Source organism: Lolium rigidum, chromosome 7, assembly GCF_022539505.1.
Source record: "Lolium rigidum isolate FL_2022 chromosome 7, APGP_CSIRO_Lrig_0.1, whole genome shotgun sequence".
Lineage (NCBI taxonomy): Eukaryota > Viridiplantae > Streptophyta > Magnoliopsida > Poales > Poaceae > Lolium > Lolium rigidum.
The window spans coordinates 112,941,443-112,953,616 of record NC_061514.1 but is presented as its reverse complement, the minus strand read 5'-3'; the positions used below and the strand labels follow the sequence as shown (position 1 = coordinate 112,953,616).

The following is a 12,174-nucleotide window of genomic DNA, read 5'->3' as shown; positions in this document are numbered from 1 at the left end:
GTCGCCGCCCCCTCCCACCAGCTCGTCCTTGGCGCCCACGCCGACGAAGCCCCCATCCATCTTATGCTCGTGGACGCTGTCCTACTGCTTCCTCCACGCCTGGCCGCGGCGGCCGCGCCGAGGATGGCGCCGTCCTGGCCCCCTCCGTGTCCATCTTCCGGCCAGCGCCGTACCAGGGCGACTTCAACTGCGCCCGGCCCATGCCGCAGCGACCGTATACCGTGGCCACAAAGACTTGCGTCGATGATGTGCACGTGTACCACCTTGCCGACAACGGCCAGAAGGCAGGCGCCGATGTCGTGCTCAGGGGCCATGATGCCGTGGTGTATGGGCTGGCGTGGAGTTCTTTGACCGAGGGGTGGCTGCTGAGTGGGTCGTATGACAAGAAGAACTGCCTGTGGATTCTCTCTTACGGTAGTGGAGTGCCTGTTCTGGATGCACAACAGGTGTTTGAGGTAATGTCCTACCAGATGCTTCTGCACAGTTTCTCAATTTTCATGTATCAGTGCATCATCGTTTTATGTGTGTTAATTTTGCAATGTTCAAATATTGTACAAGATAATGTAGTAGCCAGGTTTGATGCAGATTTAACACTTGTGTTTTCATAAAACCTGATGATGCTCCCATTTATCTCTTTTTTTATCTATGATTGCATTGTGTGGGTTAGATTAGCAATCTTTGAATATTACTCAACTACGATGCTAGCAACTATGTTTGAAGCAAAAGTAATTAACACTTATGTTTCTGCCTTCAGACAGCCTGTTTCTAATGAAACATAGCCAAATGCCCCTGAAATGATGAACTCAGCCATGTCACCACTTCATTCACTGTTTTATTCACTATTGAAACTGGAATGTGATTTTTTTTTGGTAATATTTGTAGACACTTACTGAGTTGACTACGTGGCTTTAAAAAAGTGTAAGCTGGTGAGGTATTGTATCATTTGCCTGGCATGCTAATATGCTATAGTGATACTATTTTAACAATCCTTCAACATGTTGTGTAAAAAACATACTTCTCTAACATGACCTCTAACAGAAACGTGGCTTCTGTTTGTATTCAGATTTCAGAGTGTACATATCCTAAGTTTATGATTTTGCAGGCTCACAAGAATTTGGTTGAAGATGTTGCTTGGCACCTGAAAGATGACAACCTATTTGGATCTGTTAGTGAGCTAAATGTTTATCTGTGTTGGCTCACAAGAATTTGGTTGAAGATGTTGCTTGGCACCTGAAATATGACAACCTATTTGGATCTGTTTGTGAGCTAAATGTTTCTGTGTTGAATTTGGTTGGCACCTGAAAGAATTTGGTTGAACAATCTGTAGTTGCACAGCAAAAGGAAGTAAGAATGCTTGATTGGAGTGTTGCGGAGCTAAATGTTTATCTGTGTTGAGAGGCAGCTGAAGCCCTATAGTTAGTTCTATCTTCCTCCTCTCCTCCGGGGTGGCGCTGGGACGCAGCGGACCGGAGTGGGGGGTGGAGCCACCAGCCACGGCGGCACGCTGAGCTCCGCTAGCGACCAAGGCTGGGCGAGGCTAGGGTTAGCCGTGGGGGCACAAGAAGGCAGGGCGGCGCCGAGATGTAGGGGAAACGGAGGAGTAGGTTAAGGCGAAGCCTCGCCGGAGTACGGCGGCACCGGGACGGCCGGCATCGACCAGGGCAGCAGCATGCGGAGGCGCGGGCGCATCGCCAAGAGGGAATCTCTCGAGAGGATGGCAGTTTTGCAAAAATGCCCTATTCTAGCTGGGTATTCTTTTCTTCCTGTTAAGTTACCTGACGTGGGTCCTGCAGCTCGCCATGTCAGCAAATACGACGCCAAGTCGCGAGCGGTGACCATGTGTGAAGCTCTAGCGCGTATTCAGTGGCCGTAAATTAGTATTTCCGTTGTACAATGACCAAACTGAATTTGCTCGACAAGTTCGGTGACTACTGATGAATTTAACTCCAGCACGGATTATGTCAAAAAAAAATCGTCCATTCTTTTGTTCCTTTGTCGCTGCTTTTCTTGTGATGAGAAGCTTGACATTTTATCCTAGGAAGCACAAACCACTACGGGTCACTTGATCATTGACCATCTACGTATTCGTATATGTCCTGCCGAGGCCAACCTCTTCTCTTCTGCCATCCAACACGTCTAAGAGCGCGCACCAAGTATGGCCGCCTCGTCGAGCAAGCGTTTGTGTTCAACAGTGCTGACCAAGTGGAATGTGCTGGTGTCAACGGTGTGGGGGTCATTGGCGAGTATGATCTCCTGAGGAGTGAGGACACATACAATCTAACTAAACCGAAGGTCCAACTCCAGAGACTCAAGTTATTTCCATGTAAAGTTATTCGGGCATCTTTTGCATTTACCTAGCGCACACTCAATATGCAGCGTTCTTCAATCCTTTTGAAATATGTAAGCTCCAATTATGGCCTAAAAGGTCTATTCATCAAAGCAATTAGAGCAGCACTGCCAGAAAAATATTAACTGAAACCTAGTATTTTTTTACTTAAAATTATGCAACCACACATGTCATACATTGCATAATAATATAGATTCCGGAAAGTTCTTTATTAGATGAATACTACACGTATGGGCACTGGAAGAAACATCCTCGAATAACTTGGAGAGAACGAATTGGCTATCTCTTGGGATAAAAGTTTCAGCTCCGGGTAGGTAGGGGCACCACCTGGTGATCACCTCTCAACCTCGAAAAAAATCATCACCTTCCGCTAGAGGAGCTTGGTTGAAGGATCTACATCTCAGATTAGGAGCTCTACATAACAGTGTTCTCGACAATCCTATCTCATTATCTCTTCCAATGAAGTTATACATCTCTACATTCTTCAGATTGTCGTGTTGGAACTCGACATCATCCCACATACTCTATCCAATTATGAGAATTGAGGTGTGATAAATAGCCTATATGGAAATGAAAAAGGCAAAAGCAAATATATATAAAACTTGTGTCAAGACGAAAAGAGCATAGATGAAAAGGGCACTGATCGAGTACTTAGATTAAAGATGAAAGGATACATGATGTCACTAATCTTACAATAGTTCTAAATGTCTCCAAATATGGTGCAACATTTAGGAAGATAGCCATCCAAATAAGATCATCGAAAGGTTTTGTAGTGATTTTGAAGTGAGGACTTCGAGGTTTAAGAAAATGGCAGGTGTCCTCGGTTTGACAACCTACAAAAAATGTTAAATTGGATCAGAGATGCACCAACACTAAATTAGAGTGTATCAAGAAAGAAGCTCCCTTCTCACCTTTAGGATCTCATACCGCAGGAGTAGGCTTCTGACATAATCATCAAACACGTACTGCAGAGAAATATGGTCAAGGCTTGGCATGAAGTGAAAGTTAGATGCCGGAAGCATCTCTCCACAATACTCCAGTCTTTGCAAGGATGGTGTATCAATCTTGTATTCACCCAATCGTAAAGGCCATAACTATATCAATTCATTAAGCTTTGGAAACTATACGATTCTAATATCAAGCATGTGAAGCAGATGCAAAGTCACTAAGTTTTTGCAGCACATGAAGACAAGCTGCGTATCTCTTAGGCTTGTACGCATACGGATAAGAGCAAGCTTTGTGAGGAAAATGAACCCTTCAAAGTCAAGGGGGAGCAGAAAGCTTGCAAAAATCTGGCAGAAGCTGGTCAACGACGGTTTGCTGCCACAGGTGAACAACCACCATGGGAACTCATACTTCGTGTGCTCGATAATCGCCATATCAATGTTCTCGATACCGTGCTCAGCTGCAGAAGCTATGCCGCAGTTGACAACATTAGTACACTCGGTACTTCCTGAGAACACAAGGTACAGTCTTCTCAATGGTGACTCTCTCTTGAGCGCTGCGAACCATCGCACTGACTCAACGAAGTGTTGGTTCCTATTTTCGTTTGAGCACTTCACCTTACCATTTGTTCGATGTGCACCCCGCAATAGTTGTCTGGCAAGATCGTCTCACTGAAATGAAAGGATTGCAGGAGCCTCCATAAGTGCCTACATCGTCTTCAGAGGAGGCTTGTGCTAACTGCGGTATTGGTATCCAACTTGTCTAGGATGCTAATCAGGATTTCATCGGGTTGCCTGCTGATCCAATCACAATCGTGGAGACGCAGCTTCTTGCAAGAGCTTGGTTGAAGAGATTGCTGAATCACGTCGAGAAGAACATTTGTTGTAACAAATATTGGCTAGCTTGTGTTACTAAATTTGACGAAAAGAAATACAGTTGCTTAGAAACAAACATGTATGACATCCATCTTTTAACGGAACATTGAACAAAGGGCAGAACACAACATGAAATAATATTTGGTGTAGGAGACTGTAGGTCCGTGCATATATAACACATTCATCTTTTTTCATTTTTAAATTAAATGAACAACAACCCAAACAATACTAGCACTAATATTTGAGCTAAAATTGTATTCAGGAACACTGAAGTCTGAGTTACTCCATAAACCTGACCCCGGTAGATGTATATCTGCATATCCACACTAGAGTCAAGATAGTTGGTTGATTGGTTGGTGAACACTAAAGTCTGAGTTACTCCATGAACCCAAACCCCATAGATATATATATTGCTTATCCACAATTCCACACGAAAGAATTATCATTTCCTAGACCGAAGAAAAACTTATATTTCCTTCCGAAGAAGGACTAGAGATAGGAAGACAACATGAACATTTGTCAAATCACACCCGGTGGTTCGGTTGCTAGAATATCTATGAATAGGATGCACCAGGAGAATTTGCTTAGGACGTACCCAGATTTCTACCTCCTCTATCCTTTTTCCATGCGCTACGCTTTTGTGGTAAGGTTGTCACATGTAAGCTACTGCGCAAGCGGACCACGACACTAGTCCAATATGAACCAAAATTAGTACAAACATGAAATAGCGCACAAGGTGTTATGTGCGTGTAGCGGTTCGACGTGGCTGTCTGTCGCTAGTTCAGCAGCTCAACTCAGCGACGATGGACAGGTTCTCTGTTTCCTTTACTCATGTGAAGTGTAATCTCAATGAAGCAGGTGACAATTTAGCAAAGTATTGTTCTATTTTATCGTCTAGTGAGGTTTTTCATTATGTTCCGGATTGCATCCGAGGAACTCTGTGTATTGATGTTATTTGATCAATAAAGCGTTGTTTTCTGTAAAAAAAAAACTCCCCGGTTGCAAGTTATTTCCATGTAACGTTATTCGGACATCTTTCACATTTACCTAGCGCACACTCAACATATAGTGTTCTTAAAGTGTTTTCAAATAGGCATGATCCAAATATGGCCTCAAAGGTCTATTCATCAAAGCAATTAGAGCAGCACTGCCGCACAAATATTTATAGTATTTGCTAGTATTTACAATTATGTAATGTCATATGTCATACATTGCATAAATAATATGGAGTCCAAAACGTACCTTATATGAATACCACACGGACAATGGAAGAGACATTCTCAAATAACTTGGAGAGAATGAATTGGCTGTCTCTTGAGACAAAAGTTTCAGCTCCAGGCCAGGTCGGGGCCACCAACTGGTGATCATCACCTTCCTCCAGAGGAGCTTGGTTGAAGGATATGCATCTCAGATTAGCAGCTCTCTAATCTCCACAACATCAGTCTCTCCAAGCCTATCTCATTGTCTTTTTCCATGAAGTTATACATCTCTACATTCTTTAGACCATCATGCTGGAAGTATACATTATCCCATACAACATCATTACGATAATCGAGGTGTGATAAATAGCGTATCTAGAAACAATAAAAAGGAAAAATATATAAAAATATAAATAAATATATATATAAGAGGTGTCTCAAGACGAAAAAGAACATTGGCAAGTATTTAGCTTAAAGATGAAAGGATACATGATGGAACCAATCTTATATTCTTACAGTAGTTCTCAATGTCTCCAAATATGGTGCAGCATTTAGGAACATAGCCATCCAAAGAAGATCATCTGAAGGTTTTGTAGTGATTTTTAAAATGAGGATTTTCAGGCTTAAGAAATGGCAGGTGTTCTCGGTTTGACAACAGCGATGCATCAACACTAAATTAGAAAGCACAAAGAAAGTGTTTCCCTGCTCACCTTTGGGATCTCATACCACTGGAGTAAGCTTCTGACATAAGGAAATCAAGTAGAGATATTCTCTAACCTTTCAGCATGGCATTCATGATAATCATCAAACATGTACTGCAAACATGTTCAAGGCTTGGCATGAACTAAAACGTAGATGTCAGGAGCATGTCTCCACAGTACTCCAGTCTTTGCAAGCCTGGTGTATCAATCCTGTACTCACCCAACTGTAAAGACCATAACAATATCAATTGGTTGATTGGTTGGTGAGCACTGAGACAGTTGGTTGATTGGTTGGTGAGCACTGAAGTCTTAGTTACTCCATGAACCCAAACCCTGTAGATATATATCTGGCATATCCACAAGAAAGCATCACCATGTCCAAGATCGAATAAAAACCTATATTCCCTTCTAGAGAAATGCTAGAAATAGGAAATAGCATGAATATACGTGAAATCACACTTGGTGATTCGGTTGTTAGAATCTCTATGAATAGGATGTAGCGGGAGAATGTGGTTAGCACATACATAAATTTCCTCCTTCACTAGCCTTTTTGCAATGGCATCTTTTACATGGTTAGGTTGTCGGATGTAAACTACTGGCAGTGAGTCAACGGCATTTGGCAGGTGTTATCTCCATGTAGGTGGTTCAACAATTACCTAAAGGCTGAGAAGGACGATGCGCAGATCGACGGCTGACAACAAATAGTGATCCCTGTCTTAGATAGGCTCTCGCTTTATGTAATGTGGTAAAAGTGTTTACTTTCGGCAAACATCGAGCTGTAATTCAAACCTCATATATACCGGAGGTCGTTGTGGATAAGAAACAAGAAAGAAGGATCAATTTAGACTCTAGCGTAGCTTAGGGTTATTCGTTCCTCACCTACCCTGTTCGACATACCAATCTACCCCCAATTCCTGACAAACAACCGACCACGCGTGTAACAACACATGGCGGGATCATACAATACAAGGTAGTAGTATATCGAATAAATAAGCTACTCAAGTGAAAAGTGCTACCTTGTCCATGGAGACGTTCGAATCGGCTCCTGATTCCGCCACTGATTTCTCCATCAGAATCTAGATTAATCGGTTAGGGTTCGAAGTGGAGCAAGGTCGACAGTGTGACTCGGATTCAAACAATCACAGGGTACTGAGAGATCCTCGCCAAAGGCGCTGCCGGTAAACCAACCTACCGACCCAGCAGCAGCGTCCATCTTCGATCCGGCATTCCGGGGGGGTTGATGTACGCCGACCTGGTCGGCGCGGACCAGGCGCCGCACACCCCCAGGCGGGTTGTTGGGCCGGCCCAACACATTCCCATACTTGTTTTTTTCGTTTTTTCTGTTTTTTTCTTTTTACGTTTTTCAAAAGCTGATTTTTTTAAACCCGATTTTTAAAATTATTTTAGTTTTTTCTGAAATTTAAATATTTTCAAAATTTGAACATTTCTCAGATTGGAACAATTTTCAAATTGGAACAAATTTTAAATTAGAACAAATTTTAAATTGGAACAAATATTTTTTAAAAATTATTATTTTTATATATGAACAATTTTCGAATTTGAACAACTTTTATACTTGAACAATTTTCGCATTTGAACAAATTTTATACTTGAAAAATTTGTGAATTTGAAATTTTATCGAATTTTTTTAGTTAGAACATTTTACATTTAAAAATTTATGTAAATTTAAAATATTAAATCTTAAGAACGAAAAAAGAAACAGAAATAAAAAACAGAAATGAAAAAGAAACAGAAATGAAAAAAAAAAAAACAGAACAGAAAAATGACTCAGAAAGAAAAACGGCCAATTGGCCCAACACCCGAACTGGGCCGGCCCGTACCGCGCGGTGGGGTGTGCGGCGCGCGGTACGCGCCGACCTGGTCGGTGTATAGGAAATCCGCATTCCGGCGGCGTCGCGCCAGCTTCAAGGTGGGCTTTGGACTCCTTGTGGACCTTTGGGCTATGGGCCTTCATTTTTTTGTGGACTGTACGTGGGCCAAAAGAAGGCAGAACGGACAGAAAAGTGGACGCGCGGGAGGCTAGGCCGCCGTGGCGCCAAAACCCTATCGGCGTGCGCCCCCATCGCCCATCGCCGCCCCCTTTGCTCAGGAAACCATTTGCTCGCCGGGCGACGCAAACCCGGAGACAGAGGGCGACGACGGCGGATATCCTCATCGACTCCGGCGACCTCACGACGTCCAGGTACGCATCCGGCGCCATCTCTTCCCGTGCGCTAATCCTGACTGCTCCCACCTAAATCGAGCCCGACATCCGACCGATGCAGCAGTACCAGAAATCCAGAACCGGCGCCGCCACTGACCAAGTCGAAGGATCCAGCGACCACCGCTGATGGCGTCGTGGTGCGAGAACATGGCCCTGCCGCCCCGCGTCCTTATTGGCCCCCGTGAGTGTCCCCCAACCTTCTAGTCCCCCTCCCCCATTTACCATCTGCTATCTAGTCGTAGATATGTAATCTGTGGTGGTTGCTGATTCTGAAGCCTTGGGGCTTCTGTTGCTCTGTGGTACATGCTGTATTGAGGAAGGAAGTTATGTTAGATCCAGTGGCCTGGTTCAAAGGACAACAGAATTTAATAAATTCTCTAGCTGATGATTGGCTCCGGTGTCTGATTTGTGGTTGGAGCCCCGCATTTTTAACCAGGTCCCATTCTATGTTTCCTTGCAGGTCCTTCTGGTGCCAATGGTCAAGGGAATATTTTGTCACTTCGTCATCCGAAACTAGGTGCCCCTTGCGCCTACTATTTTCAGTATCAGTCAGTTCTTAGCACCGATGATGTAGACAAATACGTGATGATGCTTGTGGCTTGTGATGGCTCTATTGGCAACTTAGGATTGTTCTGTATTAGTAGCGTCCTTTAAAGATGGACCAATAACTTACATCGAATCTTGTCTTGTCATCAAACAGAAGAAGAAACACAGTATCTATTCATCGACGGCCAACTTCATGAATTCAATTGGTTTAAGGAGCGTTACGGCTCATGGTTCTTGGGAGATTATGTCTGTAAAGGTAAGCTAGAAACATAAACTAGCTATGCAGTTCGTCACTGTTGTGCAAAGCTTCATTTTCTTTTTCCTTAGGGTTAGGGGTGAAGATCTCTTGTTGCTGTTTCCGGCAGGCAGCCATTGTATATGGTTTGTTGGTTCCTTTCCTTGCCTCCGCAATCCAGGAAGTTAAACTTGTTAACCTGAGGAAATTAGATATCGCCTTGGTGTTAATAGCATGACTGATTTAAAGGCATGATGCTGTTCTTCTCATTCTCTATTTTGCATACCACGCAGAAAACATTGACATCATCTTATCTTACTGACTTGTGAAATGGACTTCAGTGCCTCTGATTTTGCTATTCATTACTGCATTCCTTCCTACAGATGGTAGTGTCTACTATTGCACACTTGTTGATCCCATCTTTGTTTTGCTACCACTTTTTGAAGCTGCACGTTTGTCGGTATGCACGTACAAAGATATATTTCGTGGTTTGTGGTTCTTATTTCGTCCAATCCTTCTCAATTTGAAGGCAAAATCCTTTGCCTGTGCTGCAGAGCGGTAAGGATCTGGGAAAATTTAGGCAACTGGATGAAATTTTATACATCGAAGGTTGTCCTGGATATCAGCACCTCATGAGCATAGCAGGAAACCATATGGAACTGGTTTGTGAAGTTAAAGGTAGGTCTCTGCAATTTATTCTTGTTTTAAAAATAAAACTATACTAGGTTGCTGTTTCACAATTAACTACTATTATTCCCTTGCAAGCTGCAACCTGACACTTGTTCCCTTTCACCACTTCCTACTGCCTATCATGCTAAAGTAAAACATTAATGACAAATCAACGATGTGAACTTTTTTTCTTTTCTTGTGAATGATGGTTTCTTGTAATGCCAGATACATGAACTTTCACTATTTATTCTTCTTTCTAGTTTAATTTACTTCCATACTCCCATGCTGTGCAAAAAATCCAATAATTATTACAGTTCATTTGAATCTTACCAATGCTGCAGAAGTTGCTAACATGAAGTTCTTCAGGCTAGATGAGTCCAAGGTCTTCACTTGGCTGTGCTCTAAGGTAGCTTGTGGCAGTTTTTCTTAACTAATTTTGCATCGCGCTCCTCTGTTGATATTTATCCTTGTTGGAAAATGCTACTTCTGCATTCATTTCACAAAAGCAATGATGTGAACTGCAGTTAGGGTGGGAGGTATCCTATATTGCTATACCATGTTGAGCAAATGTAAAGACTTCTCTGATAATTCTGATCATCTGAATGTTTTTTGCCGTTGCCTTCAACAAGTTAACAATGAAATCCCAAGTCCTAGCTCCTACGTGCTAAATCATAATTTGCTCACATTATTTTGTAGCTTGCTTTGATCTGATAGATTATAAAATACGGCATTAGTCTGTAAGTTCCCTATGGTTCTAAATAAAGCTAGACTATAGGTTGGAAGCCCTTTCAAAAAGATGTTTTATGAAGAATGTTTCAAGAAAGGAAGTTCTTCGAAAACCTTGGAATGAGGCAACCCTGCTCAAGTGGGAATTTTATGAAAAGGTTTTTTGAGAAAGGTGATGCTGAAGGAAAAAAGGAGGAACATGTGTTTTCGAAAAACTTTGGTGACTAAGTACCTAATCGGATCTAGCCAATGCAACCACATTACTTTGAAGTGGGAATGGGCGTAGCGTAGTAGTTTGTCTCACCTTAGTTTGGGTCCTGCAAGTGTTGTGGTAGTCCGACCATGGACGCTTCGATCGGGGTTCTTCCTGTTTAAAAGGGACGCAACCCATTTGCATGTTTAGGTACGCGGGATACAACCTATAAGCTCCCATTAAAAGATGCCCTACAGTTGGCCGTGGCATCCCGGAGGATCGAGCGAGCCGGGGACTTTGCAACTCCTGGAAAGCCCTCAGACTTTGGTATTGGGAGATATAACTCATTCGTCATGTCTTAGGCTAAGGCGAGCAAGCGAAAACCTACGATCGGGTGCTTGTCGTGGCATATGTTGATATGCGGGGATGATGCCCACACGATAAATATTCAGATCTTGTGGGGAAAGTGTACAAGTGTAAAACTATTCGAATAGCCGTGTCCGCGGTTATGGACGTGGGAAAGGATGTTGCTTGGCATTGAAGGAAATTTGGTTTAAAAAAAGTGTTTTCCAAATGGTTTGAAAAAAGAAAACTAGTGGGACAGGAGAAAATGTACCTGGGAGGTACAGAGGAAAGTTGACAGTGTTGTTTGGTCATTCTGATGTCCGGAAAGGAAACTGGGGCATCCTTACCTATTAGTCTTCAAAGGAAATTGCTTTCAAAAAGGTTTTTCAACAAAGATATAGAGATGTCACATTCTCGAGAGAAACTATCTCTCACTCCTTGTAACCCTAGAATAGTGCCCGCTTCTTGCTACTGCCAATTATGCATATACTTTACTTCTCTCTAAGATGTTATGGGAGTACAATTCATAATGTACTCATGGCTTTGCCTTTGTCCCTAGCTATTTACTTCGCTAGATTTGGTGGAGTTCGACAAAGGAAGAAGGAGTTGACGACGTCTATGCGAGTTAGGGACGTCTTTCCAGTCAGTTGTCTGTAGATATGGCATGACTTGGGCCATGCGAACACTTTCGTCTGAAGTATTTCCGTTGTGTGATTGTTGATCTTCTGCCATTATAGCTCTTATGTAAGTATTGGTCATGTGACCGGACGTAATCTTTTTATTCGGTACTGTAATGGATAATGTATTTGATACCAGTTCGGTTATGCCTTCACGATACACTGATCATGGGAACGTGAATGAGTATACATAACGGGTGTTTCTGATAGCTAATCTAGGGCCCACAAAGTAGCGGAGTCCTCTTCGGCGTCTTTGACACCTATTGCGTAGGTTGTTCGCACGCTGCAGATTGCACCGGCCATGCCAACGAAAATAGTTTTACAGGACCTAGTTCACAAATTAATCTGCATGAACTCACTCCAACAATTAGCACGTACCAAAACACTCGAAATTTAGCGCATGGTACTTTTTCATGTCAACTGCTAAAGTTGGCCTACTAAGCGCTAAGTGCCACATGTTCCCCTCTCCTCGTGGGTTGCACACGTAGATGA

General features: G+C 42.8%; 1 protein-coding gene across 2 annotated transcripts; it reads left to right on the top strand.

Annotated features, from left to right (window-relative positions):
- The first annotated feature begins 8,157 nt into the window (after positions 1-8,157).
- Positions 8,158-11,732, top strand: LOC124677514 (ribonuclease H2 subunit B). 2 transcript variants are annotated; one of them, XM_047213497.1, is made up of 8 exons: positions 8,158-8,270; positions 8,353-8,472; positions 8,752-8,808; positions 8,992-9,093; positions 9,456-9,532; positions 9,627-9,750; positions 10,083-10,147; positions 11,565-11,732. In XM_047213497.1, the coding sequence occupies exons 2-8, from the start codon at positions 8,418-8,420 to the stop codon at positions 11,613-11,615; spliced, it is 531 nt and encodes a 176-aa protein (XP_047069453.1). In that variant the 5' UTR covers positions 8,158-8,270; positions 8,353-8,417; the 3' UTR covers positions 11,616-11,732. The 2 variants fall into 2 exon arrangements, with proteins under 2 accessions (XP_047069453.1, XP_047069454.1); XM_047213498.1 differs by having other exon boundaries at positions 8,159-8,270; positions 8,356-8,472.
- Positions 11,733-12,174: the final 442 nt, after the last annotated feature.